The following is an 18,902-nucleotide window of genomic DNA, read 5'->3' on the forward strand; positions in this document are numbered from 1 at the left end:
TTTTGTGCATTCGCATATATCACAGTCCACATGTGTGGGTAATATTTTTGCAAATTATTGACCATCCAAAGTGTTTCAAATGGCTTGTTATTGTTCACCCTACAATGCAAATGGTTGAATAAACTTACCATTTGGGGGGTCAGGATTTTGGCAATATGAGGATTCCGCTTAATGCCACTGATATGTTCTGTAAGAAAAATGACAGCTATTAGAGCAACGACTATTATACTGCCCCTGGTGGTCAAGATAGGCACACCAGAAGCATCACAATGAATTAATTGATTTGCAGAATTACATCATATTTCTTTGCATTCAATTGAATTCTTACTTTAATGCACAATATTATTGCGTGCACATGCATAAAAACCTAAACATGATCATTTTAATTTGTCGGGGGGCATTGATTTTAGTGACGAAAGATGACTTGAGCTACTTCACAATCATTTCCATGCAAAATGTCCCACTTTATACATTGATGCCATTTTGCCACCCTGGATGTATCTAATATTGCGACCTTTGACTGATGGAATACATTGCTTGGGCCTGGCAACTAATGCAACACTGGTAAGCTTTAATGGCTCATCTCATCATCGTAAACAAGCAAACAGAAGTGCCTGTCGTGGGGCCTTTATTCAACAGGGGGGCGTTTATGACATGCACACACATGCGTGCGATGACGATGATGATGATGGTAGGCCACATAAGTCGGCGGGGTGTGTGATGGAGGCAATTAGGCCTGCTGCTTGCTAACTGTTCTCCCTCTTACATGCTTTTACTGCAACAAGGACGCGTTATCAGCATGGAGCAGATACTCTGTGTGTGCGCGCGCGAGTGCATGTGTAGCAGCATAATGCGAGCTGCGCATATATCAAAACAATCACATTTGATCACATCTACTCCCCCTTCCTTTCTGCTCACTCTTGTTACATTGTTACCGTGGCAACGGCAGGGGTGCTCTCACATTGGCTTTTGCTGAACTCTGGTGAAATTGGCAATCAGCCTGTCAGATCTGCTGGGGAGAGAGTGTCTGGTGTGTATTGTGTGTGTGTGTGTGTGTGTGTGTGTGTGTGTGTGTGTGTGTGTGTGTGTGTGTGTGTGTGTGTGTGTGTGTGTGTGTGTGTGTGTGTGTGTGGTGGGGGGATATTTTGATGAACTAGGAGCTGTGGAGACAATGTTGGGATGGGAGAGGAATGTGGAACAAGGTGCAGGGAAAAGAAACTAGAAATCTATTAAAAATGTGGGAATTGCAGGCATTTAATACATTTTTAAAAAATAAACAAATGAGCAGAAGATAAATCATTTTGTAACACAAAAAAGAAGATTTAAGGACCATGTTTAGATTCTTTTATTCTGGATGTCTTATTTTTTATCGTATTTCTATTCCTGTATTTTTATTTTTTCCATGTTTTCGAGTATTTTACTGATAAGGCCAACAGGTGGCACTCGTGCGCCGCGTGAGACGCATGTCAGTGTGTGTTGGGAGTCACTAGGGGTCTCTGTGATTCCATTGAGAGGAAGCACAAAGATAGACATGACTCTTCCTTCAAGTGGAAGTACAGCGAGGATTGTTGGGGGGGGGGGGGGGGGGGGTTAACGCTTAAGATTTGATTGGAGCTGACCTAATTCCAAACAGGACATCTTACAATATCCAATATTTCTCCCCCCCTCCTTTCTTTTCTCTCTTTAACACAAAAGGACTAGAGCGAATAAAAAGGCAGAGAGATTAATACCAAAGCATGGGATGAGCAATTCATATTCCAATTCAAAGAGCATGTTATCTATTTTTTCCACCCATGCATGCACGCACGCACACACTAGTATTAGTTTTCCCTTCAAAGCAGGATTGTGGGGAACTTTCCAGGAACAACAACGGCAGTAGCATTTAAGAGCAGGTGGAACGTTAGCGAGGTGCACATTCCCATCACCTTCTCCAAAAAGTGTGTCAAATGTGTGGATGGGATCAAGCACAGAGGAAAGGGGGGGAGAGCTTGCCTTTTTTGCCTGTCCCTCCACTAGCCGATTCCTGAGGTTTGTTGCTACTCCTGTGTGTCTTATGGGAAGCGGCTTGTTAAATATGCCAAAGTAAATTGTATTTTTGCACAAGTAAGCTCCTTGGAAATATTCCATCAGGGCACCCCAGTACCCCACCCCCTTCTAAATGTAGTTATGAATTTTAAAGTAGACTTGTATTACTGCAGGAGAGAGGTGTGTGTGTGTGATCGGAATACTGAACACAAAGCACCAGATTGGAATTCCTTGTTCTTGGTTGGGCTTTAAAGGAAGGGGGGGAGGATGTCAACATGGAAAGTGGAGGAAGAAAAAGGGCGGAGGTCAGTATTGGCTGCCGGGATGGCAAGAACACTCTTTTGCTGTTCTTACTTCCGACAAGAAGCCGAAGCTTTACCGTTATTAGTGTGTAACTGCAGACAGCGGTGTGCAGTTTGCTGTCTGCAGTTTTTGCTTCAGTTCAGTACACAGAGGGCTGCCCCTTCTGGTGTGCCCGCCTTGACCATTTGGGGGCAGTACAATACCAACATATGTATAAATATACTGTACATGGTACATCATGATTGCATGAAAAGAAGTAGCCGTTTATAAATTCTTCCGTTTAACTCATTCAGTTGTGGTTTATATAAAGTGGAACAGCAATACTTTTGTCTGAATTCCTCCTTTTAACATCACGTCCCACTTTTAGCCTTGTTTTGAGGTGACACGTAACAAAATAGATCCCCTTATAATATTTTTGAAGAGGTCTTGTAAACGAGCACTGCAGTCAAGCTAGGAAGTAAGCTAATGCTAGCGCTACGGAAAAGCTAACGAATGCATTTAATACATTGCGTTTCCCAATAATAATACAGCACCTTCCATATATTCGTGTGATACAACGACTCAAAATACACCCACAAGAAGTGAAAACAGAGTGCACAGCTCCAAAATCAGCAGAAAGATTGACGCTAATGCTATGAACGTCTTGTAAACAAACAGTGCAGTCAAGCTATGAAGTAAGCTAATGCTGGCGCTAGCGACAAGCTAACGAATGAATTTAACAAATTATTGTGTTCCCCAAGAATAAAACAGCACCTTCAATGCAATTAATCTGATACAACTACTCAGAATACACCCACAAGAAGTGAAAAACAGAGCGCACAGTTTTAAAATCAGCAGAAAGACTGACGCTAATGCTATGAAAACGAGTGCATCATAATCACGAAATAACATGAAAGTGAAATAAAGTTTATTATTTTTGTTTCATCTTAAGCTTACCGTTTTACTTTGACCAGGCACTTCCTTGAGCTTCTGATGCTGGGGGACGGTAATGTTGGCAAGTGAGTGAACGATTCGTTCTAAAAGAACGAATCTTGTCAGTGAACGAGAGTGAGAGTTTTTTTGTTCTTTTTTTTGTTCTTTTATTTTTTTTCAATGTTTTACCAGGTAAGCCAATTGAGAACACTTTCTCATTTACAATGGCGACCTGGAGGCAAGGTGTGTGAAGTGTCTTGCCCAAGGACACAACGGCATATGACAGAACTGGGATCGAATTGCCAACCCTCCGGTTACTAAACGACCAGCTCTACTGCCTGAGCCACAGCCGCCATATAACTTCAACCAGTAGGTGTCGGTAATGGCCATTGAAGCTGGTGCCACCTCGCCGTAAAACAAAACCAAGAAGAAAATGACGTAACTTCCCGTTCACGAACGAGTCGTGAATTGCATTTCATGTTCACCAACAAACGAACCTGTGAGAGAACGAATCACTCACTGAGTGAATCACTCACAGAGTGTATTGTTTGATGTTTATGGGTTGTTTCCACTGGATATAAAAAAAAAAAAAAGCCGTATCATTGTGTGTGTGTGTGTGGGGGGGGGGGGGGGATTCATTGAACGATTCCTTTGAATGAATCTTTCGAGTAAACTGACTCTAAAGATTCAGTTCACCTAAAACCTTTCTCTTCACCCTGCAGCACCTGCAGGGATAGACTACGCTTTTCTACAATCTTGGCGACTCCAAGTACACAATAAAATTAATATAATAGCAAAAAAAAAGTTTATTTTCCATGATACTTCAGTTGTTTTTAACTTTAATTTTTCCACTATTTGTGTCAATGAATGATTAAAAGGAAGCAACCAAAGAAACAAGCGAGTGTGAAGACGTTTTAAAGGGGCAAAGCAAAGCCTATTTTACGCCTCTCATGCATACTTTCATCCTTACTTAACTTTGCATAACATCATAACACCATTGAAATATATTCACTCTTTGCTTTATGTTTCTATCCTGAGCTATTCATCAGCATATGCTCCCCTGTGAGTTGCCTCGTCAATACATATGCACAGCCTTAATTGTTTGCCTTGGTAATTAGATGGCAGTTCTGTTCTTTTTGGCTCAGGTGTATTTGGAAAAAGGCCTTCTTTTGTCTTTGCTTTCTGGGTTTTTGGCAGCTTCTGATAATTTAGATGGAAAGAGGGGGATGAAGAACAGAGGCCCATCTCAATGTGAATGGCTTATTAATAGAGCTGCTCTCAGGCAAACAGATGGCAGGTGCCAAACACAAACACAGAAAATCGCACACGCCACAGCCCGTAATTCAATTAGACAGGAATAGACATTCCTCACTGCCGTTTTCATTCATTTGATTAATCTGCAAATCAAATCAAAATGTGACCAAAAATAAATATATAATAGAAAAATAAAAATGGGCTTCTCCAGAATGTTTGACAGCAACAAGCACAGAAACAAAGTCAGCGTGGGTGCGAGAGGAAAACGGGATTTCAGTCATTAGCTGATGAGCGATTGGATAGGTTTGAATTGATGCTGATGTTGTAATTTGAAGAGTTTATCACGGCACCGCTTTGAGTGTTAGCATCAGGGCTTGAAAGAAAATAAATATGTGATGGTCAGGTGACGGACAAAACTGCTGACACGCCTTTAATTCCTTATTTCTTGAACAACTCGTAGAAACAAACGTATGGTGTGAAGCATTTAACACGGGACCTCTTTGTTACTTTCTCACAGTGTTGTAGACTTGCACAGATCTCTCCATCTGACTCATCTCCACTTTATGCTAACAAGTGCTGGGTAGGAGAAAATCTTGAGGCGCCATCATTTTCATTTTTACACAGACCGACACCACAGCACCTGGTGGTTTCCACTCTGGTTTTTGTCACCCGACTTGTCGCCCACGACTCTGTGAGACTTCTGGACAGAGTTCTCAAGCACAATTACCTGTATTTCCCATTTCCACTGAAATTACTTTGAGACCATGCTACAGCTGCAGACCACAAATGACAAAGATATAGATTAGTAAAGAGGTCATCAATTTAGATAGAGAAGAAGAAGTTTTTTTGATGTACACGTATACTTCTTGTTTAATGTTGTGAAACAAAGAATATAAATAAGAATATATCTACTTTACACATTGCACGCAGGGCTCAAATGGCACAAATGCAACGGGACGATATTGAAGTTGCCACGTAGCACGTGAAGGAGGTTACATCAAATGAGGTGACGTGAAACCGCAAATGTTCTTTGAGCCTCGCGTGTCACATCCTGTCCTGTGGTACATTTTGTCACCCGCTCGACATGCGATGCAACTGCAACAAATGCTGCAAAATCATATTAAGCATCATCATATTTTTCAAATGTGTTGCCACATGATTAGTTTTATCTTTGCATAAAATTGGCAATGTGAGCTTTGTTCATAACTTTGAGTACAGTCCCAGTATTTCTCTCTGCATGACTTGTTCACCGCAGCGGTATCAAAGTTGCAAATGGAACAGTTTTGCCTGCTGGAGTCCTTCAAGGCGACACCCACGTGAACAAGAATTTTTTTTTTTCTCTCTTCTCACATTTCAAATGAGGAGAAACACACTCAAGTGATTTGCAACATTTCATATCGTTTGACCTCTATTGAACAAAACAAATGCAGGTCAATGACAGCTGAAAGATTCTGCATACTTATATTATATTTAAATTAAAAAACATTAAATATTTAAAAAACATTGAAGGCCAATTACAATTCAGTGTGTCACAACAAAACCGCTGACTGTATACCATAATGAAATAGATTCAAAGATTAGAGTGGATAAATGAAAAGATGTCAGGCAACATAGTCACTTTTCAACATTTTTATTATTATCATCATCTTCAAAATGCAACTTGGGAAAATAAAAGCGTTGTGACACAAGAGATGCTGCAGCAGCCACACATGTACAAAAGAAAGAAAAAGAAAGTTGAGTTTAGGGCAGACCTCATGTCAGGGAGTGTGAAAAAATAAATCAAACAAAACTCAAAGAAAAATAAAAACATGTAAATACAATGAAATGAACAAAAACTGAAGCAAAAAAAATAATTAAAATGAGATATTGCATCACAAAAAACAAAACAACAAAAAAATAAAACAATTAAATAAAAACTGATAAAAACAAAACCAAACAGTACAAAATAAAAATACAAAACAAAAAGAAAAACCTTAAAACAAAAATAAAACTAATAAAATACTACAAAACTATTCAAACAAAATGTAAAATACAAAGTAAAACCTTAAAACAGAACAGAAAAAAAAAGAAATTAAAAAAATAACACAAAAAGTAAAATAAAGCAAAATAAGACCACAGAACACAAAAGCAAAATAAAAATAAAGTGAAACTTATTTTAAAACATAGGGGAAAGTCACTAGAATTTTTCATGAATAAAATGTATTTGGGCGATGGGCAAGTGGTTAAAAAAAAAGTTGACCCTTTAAAATATTTATAATTACTGAATTTACAAATAATTTATTGACAATTGTCTTATTTGTCTTGACTTATTTTTTTTTTTGTACAACTTAAAATGGTCAGGCGAGTTTTTCTGTAAAATTTATTTCATGTCCATCACACAGGAGGTAAAAAAATATCAACACAACCAGAAATCTATGAAAAAAGTCAAATAAAAATATTTTAAAGTCTAAAACTGACGTCACAGAGGGGACAAAATTATACTTTTCATATGACGTACTAGAGGCAACTTTTTATGAGGTTATTATTATTAATTTTATTTTTTATGTCCTTGCATGTCATGAAATGTGTGTTGAATCCAGCCTAAAAAAAAGTAAACGCACGCAAACGCGCTCTCAATGACAGACACATTTTTTTTTTTTTTTAAAGATGAAGAACCCTACGTGAACTTCCATATTTGATCCGATAAAAGTTGTATTTACAATCACACTGTGTGACAGCTCATTGGACCTCCACGGGTCTTTAATATTTAAATATAAGGATAAAAACTGAAAAAAAGGACATGATATTTTTTTGTAACTCTTTGCGGGCCCTTAAAGGAGACATATCATGTATCTTCCCGAATATCGAATAGGTTAGGAAAGAACCCATCATCTTTTAGTGTGTAAGGGTGCTAATGCTAATCTGCTACGTTATTGGTTGAGAAATTTAATATAGAGGTTATGCAAATTAGCCACTTTGTGACATCACAGTGGGCAGATGCATCTATGGGCTCGCTCAGGCACATTGTCAAATATACAATTAAGACTCACTTTGTCATTTCATTTCTCACTTAATGGGTGGACAGGCACTCCAGAGAGCCAACTATCTGTATACAAACATGAAAAATTCAAACATGGCCACAATATGTCCCCTTTAAGCAAATGCAAACGTCAAAGTGGGAGTAAATATTTTCTGAGAGCAGAGGTGGGGGGTAAAGCAAGGCAGAAATAAATAAAACGAGTAACAACAACGACAACAACAAGAACAAAGTTTCTCCAATTAAAGCTGGATGGGGTCCCTGAGGGGACAAAAAGGACAAGTGCTCCACAACCTGTCCTCACCAGAAAGGGGGTGGGGGCCTCGTAAGTGCTTACACAGGAAATCGCCCCTTCCCCACCGCTCAGCTGGTCCCTCTGAAAAAGTCCAACAACGAGAGGAAACGATACCGTGGAGCGTCGTGTTTGTATGTTTAAGTACACGTATGTACACTTATGTAAGAGAGGAGGGAAGGGATAGAAGAGATGGTTGGTCGGGCCCATCGGTGGCCACTTTTGACATCCCGGTGATGGCTCAGGTGAGGTAGAGGGGCTTGTCCCTGCCTATCATGTTGCCGCTGCAAAAAACATCACAAGGGCAATTTGTTGATTTGTGATTTTAGGGGATCCATACTCTCTAAAACTGATTGATATGAATGAATTCAATTTACTACTGTATTGGCAATTGTAAACGTTTTTTGTTGGGGAATCAATTATTAGTGGATACTCCCTATGTGCTCCGTATTGTGAATATGGGGACCATTTTGTATTGATTACGCAAGAACTCAAAAACTGCCTAAATGATAATCAGAGCAAGAAGTTGGGGCATTACCATCAACTCACAAATGATGAACTTTCCCAAATCACTTACCTGCAGTGGTTGCTGCACTCCCGATTGCAGTATTCCCCATCCCAGTCGTGGCCTGGAGGAACCCCCGGACCTGGACCCCCAGACCCTCCTGGAGACTGTGGTCCCCCGATGCTCTTCTGATACTCCGACTGGAGGTGGGGAAAGCCCTGAAGAAAGAGCAGCTTTCTGAATATACTACGTCTGAAGATATTTTAGTCTTTTTTACATTAAACTTTGACCGCCCACCCAAAAATTGGCCAATTATTGCAGCTTTTTCTCTCAACCAAATACTGTACTATGGGACAAAGCATTATAAAACAATCAATTGTTCGGTCATTCGTATCAAAACGGGCTGATCGGGCTACCCTAAAATCGATATTAGCCGGACTCTAATTTTAGGGAGACGCTACCTGCTGGCCAGGAGGCGGGGAATGAAGGGAGGCCTGCAGGCCCATCTGGTGGGAGATGATTGGCTGCGACTGGACCTGTTGCATGCGGATTGGCTGGTTGAGCAGCGAGCTCTGGTGCAGGGACAGCTGCTGGTGGGGATGGAGCGGCGGGCTGATCTGGAAGGAGGAGGGCGGAGAGGCACTAATGCTGGGCAGCATCTGCGATTGGCTGAGCGTCTGCGAGAGGGCGTGGCGGGGGGCATGGCCGGCGTAGCTCTGCAGGTCGGCGAGTGGGAAGGCCCCCGGTCCCAGGTAGGGGGACGAAGGCTGAGGTGGGGGTGGCACGCTGTACAGGGAGGGATTGGCGGAAAGCATATGAGGAGACGCTTGGCTTGTTTGGGCACTTTTTGGCTCCACGGGGTCGTTGTACGTCTGCAGAGAAACAACAACAATCTGATTCTCACATTTTTTTCTTGCTCTGTATTTATGGCAATTCTGCAACTCTGGCCCCTTCTACACAACCCGCTTGAGTTCAAGTCAGTCAATGAGTGCGTTGTCTCGACTCCATGCGAGTCAAAACTATCCTAGTGTGTGATATTGTAACAGCAAAGTTTCAGTGGTGTGAAATGTGCCAGCGTGAGGCGGCGTGCCAGCATAAGGCGACCAGCAGCACACTCCATTGTTCCAACAAACAATCACGTCTTTCTGCCAGCGCTATTGGGTTTTTTTCCCTTTTCTATACATACACAAAATAAACATACAACACCCACTTTCACTCACACTCACTGGATGAAACATTCGTATTGTAATATATTTACTTTGCAATAGTTTGGCTTTGTCAGATACTACTGACAATACTGTAACGAAGGTCTTCACTTCTAATAATATGAAATTTAATTGGCAAAAAAGTGTGTGTGTGTTTGTGTGTGTGTGTGTGTGTGCCATACAAGCACTCCTTCTCATTAAATGTCAAGCGAGGTTGGAGTGATGTACACCCCTGACTCTTTTCCCTCGGAATAATCAATGCAAACGGATGAAGGGATAGATGGAGAGGTGATAGCAGGACTAAATGGAAAATGAAATGGTGACTTAAAGGGGAAGTCAGCTAAAAAAAATCTTTGTAATAATGTGTTCTTTGCAGTGCAATTAGTCCAACTACTCAGATTAATGTTTTCTTTTTTTTTTTTTTTTTTTTTAAATCCACTTCAGGGGGCGGCCATTTTGGATAAAAGTTGGTGAATTTGGCTGCTTAATTTATATTCCACAAAAGCAATATTAATCAGAATTCAGTGTTTAGACTTGCGGGTGCACACACAACATGATATTATAAAGAATTTAGTGAGGAGAAGGAGGCTCGGTCATTCAATCGATTTTCGATTTATCCAAGGAAAAGCACCCGAGGCTAAGAGTAATTTTTAAACCGTGATTATGAAAAGACTTTTTCCCAGGATTTTTTGTGCTACAGAGTAGTTAGCTACATTTGTTAACTAGACAAAAAAAAGGCAACAGGTGCACGATGATGATGTGCAGCCACGATTACCTCCAAATCCACTTAGAGTCAAAAGTCTCATTTCAATGAACCTGCCATCTGATTGGCTGACAAAGTTTTTATTTTTGACTAGCAATTTTGTCAATGTATAGCCTCAATCAAGGCGTAATTGAGCTTAGACAAGCGGCTTTGAGTTAAAAGTGCGCCCGCCGCCAAGAGGCTGATGAATGAACTATTCATGCCTCAATCAAGGTGCTTGTTTCGGGGAGAGGAAACGAGACGGGGCGCTGACGGAGGGGTGGGGCTTAGTATGGAAATGTCACTTTCTGAAAAGAAAACAATGCAGGAGGAACGTGGTGAAATGCATGTGCTTCGGAAGGGAGGGTTTGAAGATGTTACATGAGGAAGTCACACATGGAAATGCGGATAACAACAAACAAACGTATTATGATGCATTGCAGGTGGTCAAAAAATTGAAATGATGGAGTGATATTTACTTGTATTAGTTTATATTTGATTTTTGTCTTACAATACTCACCGTTATTTAGTTATTCATATTTCAAGGCGTACATAAAAACATAAAAAGGAATGAAATATTGTTTGTACTTATTTATTAGAGTATTTCCATTTATTTATTGATTATTTCAAATATTTATTTATGTATAATTTAAATGATTGTAGGTATTGACTGCTAAAAAGCAGGCTTGTTTTCTGGACTCAAATTAAGTGTAGCGAGCAGAAAATGTGAACAAACACTCCAAAGTCCCATCACACACGAAAACGTTTCCTATTCCTTCTCCTGGTTTAATTTATCACCCTTTATATCACTGCTGACCCATGTATATCAAAACCATGACCTACACACACGAATGCACACTTGCAGACACACGGTTACCTTAGAAACCAGACTGGCTCTGTAGGCAGCCAAGGCTTTCAGGTACTCCTTTTTAGCCGCCTCTGTTTTCCTCTTGTAGTTCTGCAGGAACAAACAATGACAACAGTTCTTACAAAGTGAGCTCGCATCAGGAGGTCATCATAGGCTCAGAGAAAATGACAAGTGTTACGTATCACGTTATTGAGTACTAGCTTGATGGAGCGAACAATTGTTGACTAGCGTGCAATTAGCTCTCCTTTCTGTCCAAAATATCCATGTGCTCGTTGTTCATGCAGAGTTAAACTGTGGCATGGACCTGCACTTGTGTCCCGTGCTCCTGCATGCTTCCAAACTCTTTCCCTCCTTTTATTTTTTTAATTTTAATTTTATTTTAAATTTTGTTCATAATTAATTCATTTATTTTGTCCTCCTTCCCTGACAATCTGGGCCATCAGACCGTGCTCTTGGTGGCACCACATGATCGAGTGGGTCCTGCTGGTGTCAGATTTGTTACTCATTCAACAACTTCTCCAAGTTCCCCGCCATCGAGCAATAGTAGTAAATGGAAAAAAAAAACATTTGATCAAATTTGCAGCCGAGTCTCATTTTTTTTCAGTGTGTTTCCATGAAGTGAAGTTGTCATGGGTAAGTAGTGATCCTCCTCAGGAGCCCTACATGTGGCGGGGGGGGGTCATTTTCTTTCCAAGAGGTGGTCTCGAATAACCATTAAGCATTCATGCGCTACCATTGCATGTCGTGTAAGCTGTCAGCCACAACAAACATGGAAACAAACGAGCAGAGACACACTCAAGCAAATAAGGTGAATACATTCTCCAGCTGATGTTTATTCTCTCCCTCGAAGAAATTGTATTAAACCTTTGACGGTCTTCTCTGACGACACAAATGACTAATGGCGTGAAATGTCTATATATAACACAGATGTTGTTCTACTGCTCGCATCAATGCTAATCTAATGACACTTCACATCTTTACATGGACTGTGGGAGTGAAAAAAAAAATGTTGCTGCAACCACTTAAAATCTCTAACGATTCCCAGCAGCTTTCGTTTCAAATTAATTTCAACACCGCTAACGATTTACACAGTGACACTGACTTTTTAAATAAATTACCCCCGCCTAAGGATGTCTAATTACTTCAAAAAGAGCGGATTCATTAGCCGACATCGGGAGGCTGCAGGTCAGCGCAAATTAAAGCCGCGACAGGCGAGTACGCTGCCATTGCCACCCCGACACAGAGGTGCGCTGTGCAAATTATTCGCCTAATTGTAGCTTAATGAAATACGCTTGTTTGATAAGCAGTTAATTACAGGAGACAATAACGCTGCACCCTACTGACAGCCAGCTGAGTGATGAGCTCTGGGCGTGGAGAAGAAACAACCTCTAGTGACGATTAAAGCTGTGACAAATTGGCCCAAACACTCGTTTTCGTTGAACCTTCTGTACGTCCATACCGTATTTCAAATGCAAAAAAAAAAGATTTGAGAAAGGTTTTCTTTCACCTATTGTATGTTTTTAAAAATAATATATTGGTTATCTCAATATTTTTGTCCGACAAAATCAGAATTAGCATTGGCCTAAAAAAAAATCCATATTGCCCGGGCCCTACAATCGAATATAAAATTGATTATTCAAACCAACTTGGCTAACTTTCTGTTTGATTTTTAATGTTTAATGTTAGGTCTGTTGAGGCCCCTAAAAATGACACACTATCTTGACGAAAACATGGAAAATACGAAAAGAAAACAGGTCAGGCGACTTTTAATATCTGTGTCCGGTAATATCTAGCCTCAGTATTAACGTTTACAATACTTCACTAATTCGTGTTCTTCAAAAATATATTAAAGAAACATCTTCATCTTAACTCAAAACAAAAGAAAGTGCTTTAGTGTTTCTGGGGCAGCTTGGACATGACGTCACCTTCAGGACAAACACATACCAAATCATGCATTGATCTCACATCACAAAGCCTCTGGGAATTAAATAGAAGAATAATGATAACACGGCAAGTATAAACAAAAACATGCTTGAAAGAAAACTCAAGGACAACACTGTCGACTACATAATCTCAAACACAAAAAAGACCAAAACAAAGAAAGTTTTGTCATGCTTGATTGATCATAACAGGACACAGCAGCTAATTGGAAAGTCCTGTTAACGCGGAGCAATTGACAGTGTCCTTGAACGCCCCAAACGATAATTATTCACATTTATTTTTTCACAGTGTTTTTATGGATTCCAGTACGCATTTTATCTTTTTAAATTAAACACATTTATATTTTCATTGGGATTATTTGCGGGCTGAACACCTGTGTCGTACAATAACAGAAGCATGCGGCAACTAATCCATCTATCTGTCCATCAATCCATCCATTGATCAGTCTGTAAATCCATTAAAATACTTGGATCATTTGTGGGTATCATTTTTAGCTTTTACATTTTATGCCATAATCATTAGTCACATTTAGTCTGCTGGACATAATTCTTTCGTGCTCTTTATTAATTGAAAAGTTATATCCATTAGTCAGTTCTGGAAAGAGAGCAATCAGCGCAACGACAGCCAGAGAGCTTTCTCGCCAGAACAACGCCATTAGCCCAATGATGAGGTTTGACACGTTTGACTGAACTGACAAAAGAGCAAACAAAATGGGGGAATGGCAGATTTGCCCTTTTCTCTACCTAGGTAACGCGGAAAATGTTTTTTGGAAGCATGCGGCGGGTTGCAAACTATAACAATTCAGCAGCAGATGTCCTTGAGGCCAAACCAAGGACGCGGATGCAATTGCTAATCTCGTATTCCCTCGGCGTGATCAAATCACCCAGCAACACATATAAATAAAAGGACAGGAAATGAGGAATTCACATTCAGGGGTGTCAGACGCCCAAATGAAGATTCATGGCAAGGAGAAGCGGTGGAGGCGGCAAAAATTAACTGCGAATAAAAACGACGGACAGCCTGCAAAGTCCGACGCCTGGAGAGTGTTTGGTGGCACACAAACACAGTTAACTTGAGGCCTTTTGTCAGCCAGGTGAGAGCTTTTCCCTCAAACTACAAATAAAAAATCTGTGCCACAAATAAAATCATCAAATATGTTTTCGACAGGATTTCATTTCAGAATGCATTGAAACCCGTTTTTCACTTTTTTTTCTATTTTCGTGATAGATGTGGCAACCAAATTTAACAAGGATTCATGCTTCAGGGGTTGATTTTTGTTTCACTGCCAATTACCCAGATATGGCCAAAATGTCCCCATGATGACTTCCACCAAAATGCCAAATTTTTCATCTAGCATCAGTCTAGAGACTTTTTTGTGGGTCTAAGCATGATGCATGGCTCAAATTTGCTTACATGGGGACAAAATATCTCGGAAATGTTTGTTTTTGCAGGACCCTGGAAATGGCCATAATGGCCGACTTCCAATGTGTTACATTTTACATGTTACATTTTCTGTTACTTGCGGCTTTATCGTTCCAAGACAATGCACCTGTTTCTGCTCCTCTCCGAGGCCGTCCCACATAGAAGCGACAATCTTGGACACGTCCCCAAACGTGGCATTGGGATTCTGCCCCTTAATGGCCGCCTGGGTGTCCCTGAAGAACAACGCGTACGCTGACACGGGCTTGGTGGGCTCATTGGGGTCCTTCTTTTTCTTCTTCTTCTGCGGTTTGGGTTTGGGCTTCATCATTTCGGAGGATGACCGTTTTTCACCCGTCATCTGGAAAAAAGCAGACAAACAAGCGTCCATCCACGTCATTCACTTTGCCCTGAAAAATTCCAAAGAGAAGCAAGCACATGCCTGTTGCTATACCAGCATGACGCAATTGCCAAAACCATTAAATCTTTTTCAACAAGTTATTAAAAGAAATGGACATTTCTGGGTAAGAGGAATTTTAAATCACCTGCTGGATTTGCTCCAGCTTTGATGGTGGTCTCACAAGCGGAGTGGAGAGTGCAAATGGAATTACTTACCGATACAGAGAGCGAGAGAGAGATGCTAATCATTTTTATTCGCACACGCAAAAGAAGGGAACATATTTCGGCATAGTCTGCTTTTCTAATATCTAATAGTGTTAAGAGCGCCAAAGCGCTCGTTTGCATTTAGCCATGTATGTGAAGCTCAGTGTGTTTTCGTTCACAATTTGGCCCATAGGCGATTTACGAGCACAGTTTTACAATTTAGCATTCAAATGAATGCAAATAGAGCATCCGTCGAAGGAGACCTTTCAATATGCAAAATACATTTCAAGTTCTTCATCTGGGGCCTATTAATATAGTATCAGGATTCGCATCATCCATCAGTCTGTTTTTCTAAGATGGGCATATCTCAGCACCCTCTTTAGCAAAAAAGGTAGGAACCAAGTCGGGATTCGTAACCGTCAATCAATCAATCCATCTGTCCGTCCATCCATCCATCAATTCATCCATCCATCCATCTCAGCTGACTTCTGATGATAGCCTCTGGCGAATAGGACCTTTTTTCATCCACTAGATCTGTAATGCCTTGAATCCCCTACCACAAACGGAATCGGACAAAAAAAATCCCTACAACATTCTCAGGTTTACTACTACAAGCCACATCAGTACCTTTGAATGAGGATCGGTCTCCTCCTCCTGATTGGAGCTGGAGGGGGAGGGCGTGGCAGATTTGCTTCCGGGAGGTGAGGGGGAACCGTGAGGCAGTGCGCTCCGGCCCAGCTGAGGGTTCAGCTGGGACAGCGCGCTCATTGGGTTGCCCAATATCGGTGGCGATCGGTTAATCAGGGGATGGTTACCGGCGGGGTCGTAACGAACGCCGTCTGGGTGGTGCTGCTGGTGGGGGTGATGGTGTTGTTGGTGGAGGTGGTGGTGGTGGTGGTGGTGCAAAGCCATCTCGTGCATCTGGGGTGAGAGAAGAAGACCAGCTTTACTACAGTATCATCTTCTCTGCAGCCCAAGAATGTGCAAATGCCAATCAGCCAAATATGCAAATAGAAGAGGAGATGGCCTTTGTCAATTTGAGAGAGGCTAGACAATGAATATGATAAATTATGTGAGCATACAGAGGGAAGAAACCCTCTCACAATACTGTAAGAGTGGCTGTGTATGTTGTTAGCATTTCTTTTCTCCATTGACCGTCACATGAGGATGAATCTGGGGATAACGTCATTAATGTATTTATTATCCCTGATACTTTGTAGATAGATATTTTCTGCTCCTCTTTTTTTTGTGATTGGCTATCACATCTGCAATGTTGTTCAGACGTGATTATAATTTGGAATCTTAACAAAATCAATACACAATGTCGGCGACTCACAAAAACACAATTGCCGAATCTCATAGACTGCGTGCGCTCGGTCCACAGACTGAATTTAAGCAGATTAAAAAGTATTCTTCAAATTTTTATTTTCCTTCAAGGGTGCTCGCGGAAGATTCTCACCACATTGTGTTCTTGGCGCTTTTAAAAGATCCTGCACAATAAACACATTCAAAGCGTTTCTTTGAAATGCGTCGAGACAAAACGAGAGAAGGATGCTTTTAATGCGGTAATGAATGGGGAAGCGTTTGGCAATTTACTTGATCGGAAAGCGATGAGCCAGCATTTGTTAGGACTTTTTAGTTTCTCTTTTTTTTTGCTTTGTTTTTAAACATTTATGACTTAAATAATACATTACACATTAGTGCCAGAGCTGGAAAAGATCAAATCAAAAGAGCCGAGTCTTGAAAAACACAAGTAGAGGTTTAAAGATGAAGACTCTCTAATCATAATAGGCCTCCGGCGGATTGCCTGAGTTAAAAAAAAAAAAAAAAAGCACAACAACAAAGTAATGCCGAGTGAGGCTCAAACTCATCATTTTCTGTGTTTGCCGCCATGAACAAAGACATTCCTTTTGCATTTCGAATAACTTCCAATCATAATTCAAAACACTTTTTTTTTCACCAGGGTGAAATAGCCTCATGAAAATAAGTGAATAAAAGAGTAAAGGGGGGGAGTAGGAAATAGAAACCCATTAATTTTCCATTTTTCACGGGCTTGCTCTTTATAGGTCCTCACAAGCCGAGAAGCGTTGAAAAACCAATTAATCAAACATGAATGGCCTATCATAGCCACTGTGCTTCTATTTCCATAGCAACAGCCTCTTGGCGCACACTGGAAAAAAATGGTCATCCTTTGATGGGAGCCACCATGTTTAATGTAAACAACAAGGAGATCAACTACCTGCAATAGAACAAACCAGCATTTCTGCATATTCACGGCGACATAATTGCTCTTTTCATCCCTAGCTCCATCAAGAGTGTTCAATGTCGGATTACGTTTGATTGGCATCGATATTTTTTCTACCCAGAAAGCAGAACAAACCCGTTCACTGTGCCGCTGCTGGTTTGTGAATCGTACATAAATATTTTCCCCTCCCCCTGCCATCATCATTCATACTGGTTTTCATAGCTCACAGCAATCACTGTTTTTACATTCCAGTTGAGAGTCGTGCCTCGTGACTAATGAAGCGGTTAATCGGTGCACAACTGAACCCCCCCCCCCCCCCCCCCAATATATACACATATATATATATGTATAGTCTTTATTTTGCAAATATGGCAAGCAGCCAGCAAGATTCCATTTGCTATACATATTTGCTGAGAAGCATGTTATGTTAAATTTGAGCAGAAAAACACATGCTCACAATAAGAGCTTTGTGGAACTCCTAATTTGCCATGTCAACTCTGCCTGTCAAGTTGTTTGTTGCTTTTAGGTCTGATGGGTCAATGCCAATTTAGAAAACAGACCTTTGTGTAATACATTATCACGAGTAATTACATTTAGCCAGAGACTTAAAAATCACTGTCACAGTGTGATTAATTCATTCAAATAATCTGCATTTAATTACTTTTCGAGGAAAGGTTCATCATTATCATCTGTGGCATTGAGCAGCAGCCGTTTCAAACCAGTCACAGATGACTGTACAAACATTATAAAAGACAGAGACAGAGGTTGCCGGTTGCCATAGGTACTGTATGCTAATTCATAATGGCATGGTTTTATTTCTGAGCAAGGAGACGAGGGAGAACATTGAGTTACAGAAATTTATCGGTCAGCGCGTTCTCTGCTTTTAGCATGAATGACTCTCTGGCACTGAGATGATTTTGCTCCGAGCGGAAGCAAACATCCCACAATGAAGCTGGCCCCTTTCAGCAGAGCTTTGAATACATTTCTATTGACAGACATCAAATAAAAATCCATGAACAGCACTCTGCACAGGCTTAAACAACTGTGAAATCCCAAGGAATTGAAGTTGAATCCAAATTCACAATTGGTGAACACATCGTCAGTGACTAGAGGTGCAAAAATTCAATTATCAAATGAACCAACAATTATTTTAAATGTTTTTTTTTTTTAGGGACAGGATTTCAAACAATCAACAGTAAATATTCTCTTCTACAAAAGTGGATTGATTATTGTTGTTTGATCAAAATGACATTCGCAAACATGCCTGCTTTTTCTTTGGAAAATTATGATTTACATTTATTTTGCCTCTTTTTGATAACATACAAAGCAAACCAGTCAGTGAATGCGCATCAGTTTTTGTTTATGCATTTTCTGCACCAGCAATTTTCAATGTTTGTGAATAAAAGCAAAGAAATTGAAAACAATTATTTTGAAATCGACTCATTGCTTTGTCAAAATAGTAATTGACAAATTATTCGATTTTTAAATTAATCATTAGTTGAACAAATTCAAACCTGATCTAATGAGGTACCAGTAATTTGGAACAGAGGAATTCAATTTAGATTAAACATG

The 18,902-nt window shown here is 40.3% G+C and overlaps 2 protein-coding genes across 5 annotated transcripts in view; both read right to left on the reverse strand.

Moving 5' to 3' along the window:
- cbfa2t2 (CBFA2/RUNX1 partner transcriptional co-repressor 2) overlaps positions 1–3,537 on the reverse strand; it is a 60,761-nt gene extending 57,224 nt beyond the window's left edge. The window contains exons 1-2 of the mRNA XM_088390650.1: positions 3,265–3,537; positions 129–187 (exon numbers count right to left, since the gene is read on the reverse strand). The gene's annotated coding sequence lies outside the window, so the exon portion shown is untranslated. The remainder of the gene's footprint in view (positions 1–128; positions 188–3,264) is intronic.
- A 2,571-nt stretch (positions 3,538–6,108) lies between these two features.
- The window catches only part of tox2 (TOX high mobility group box family member 2), a 63,312-nt gene continuing 50,518 nt past the window's right edge, over positions 6,109–18,902 (reverse strand). For 3 of the 4 annotated variants that reach the window (XM_088390312.1, XM_088390313.1, XM_088390314.1), the window contains 6 exons: positions 15,713–16,006; positions 14,613–14,843; positions 11,132–11,212; positions 8,769–9,179; positions 8,380–8,525; positions 6,109–8,086 (listed from right to left, as the gene is read on the reverse strand). In XM_088390312.1, the coding sequence (XP_088246438.1) occupies positions 8,044–8,086; positions 8,380–8,525; positions 8,769–9,179; positions 11,132–11,212; positions 14,613–14,843; positions 15,713–16,006 (1,206 nt within the window). In that variant the 3' untranslated portion in view covers positions 6,109–8,043. The remainder of the gene's footprint in view (positions 8,087–8,379; positions 8,526–8,768; positions 9,180–11,131; positions 11,213–14,612; positions 14,844–15,712; positions 16,007–18,902) is intronic. The other variant, XM_088390315.1, reaches the window with a different exon arrangement.

The sequence above is a fragment of the Syngnathus floridae genome, chromosome 11 (assembly GCF_059516105.1).
Source record: "Syngnathus floridae isolate MCC-2025c chromosome 11, RoL_Sflo_1.0, whole genome shotgun sequence".
Classification (NCBI taxonomy): domain Eukaryota; kingdom Metazoa; phylum Chordata; class Actinopteri; order Syngnathiformes; family Syngnathidae; genus Syngnathus; species Syngnathus floridae.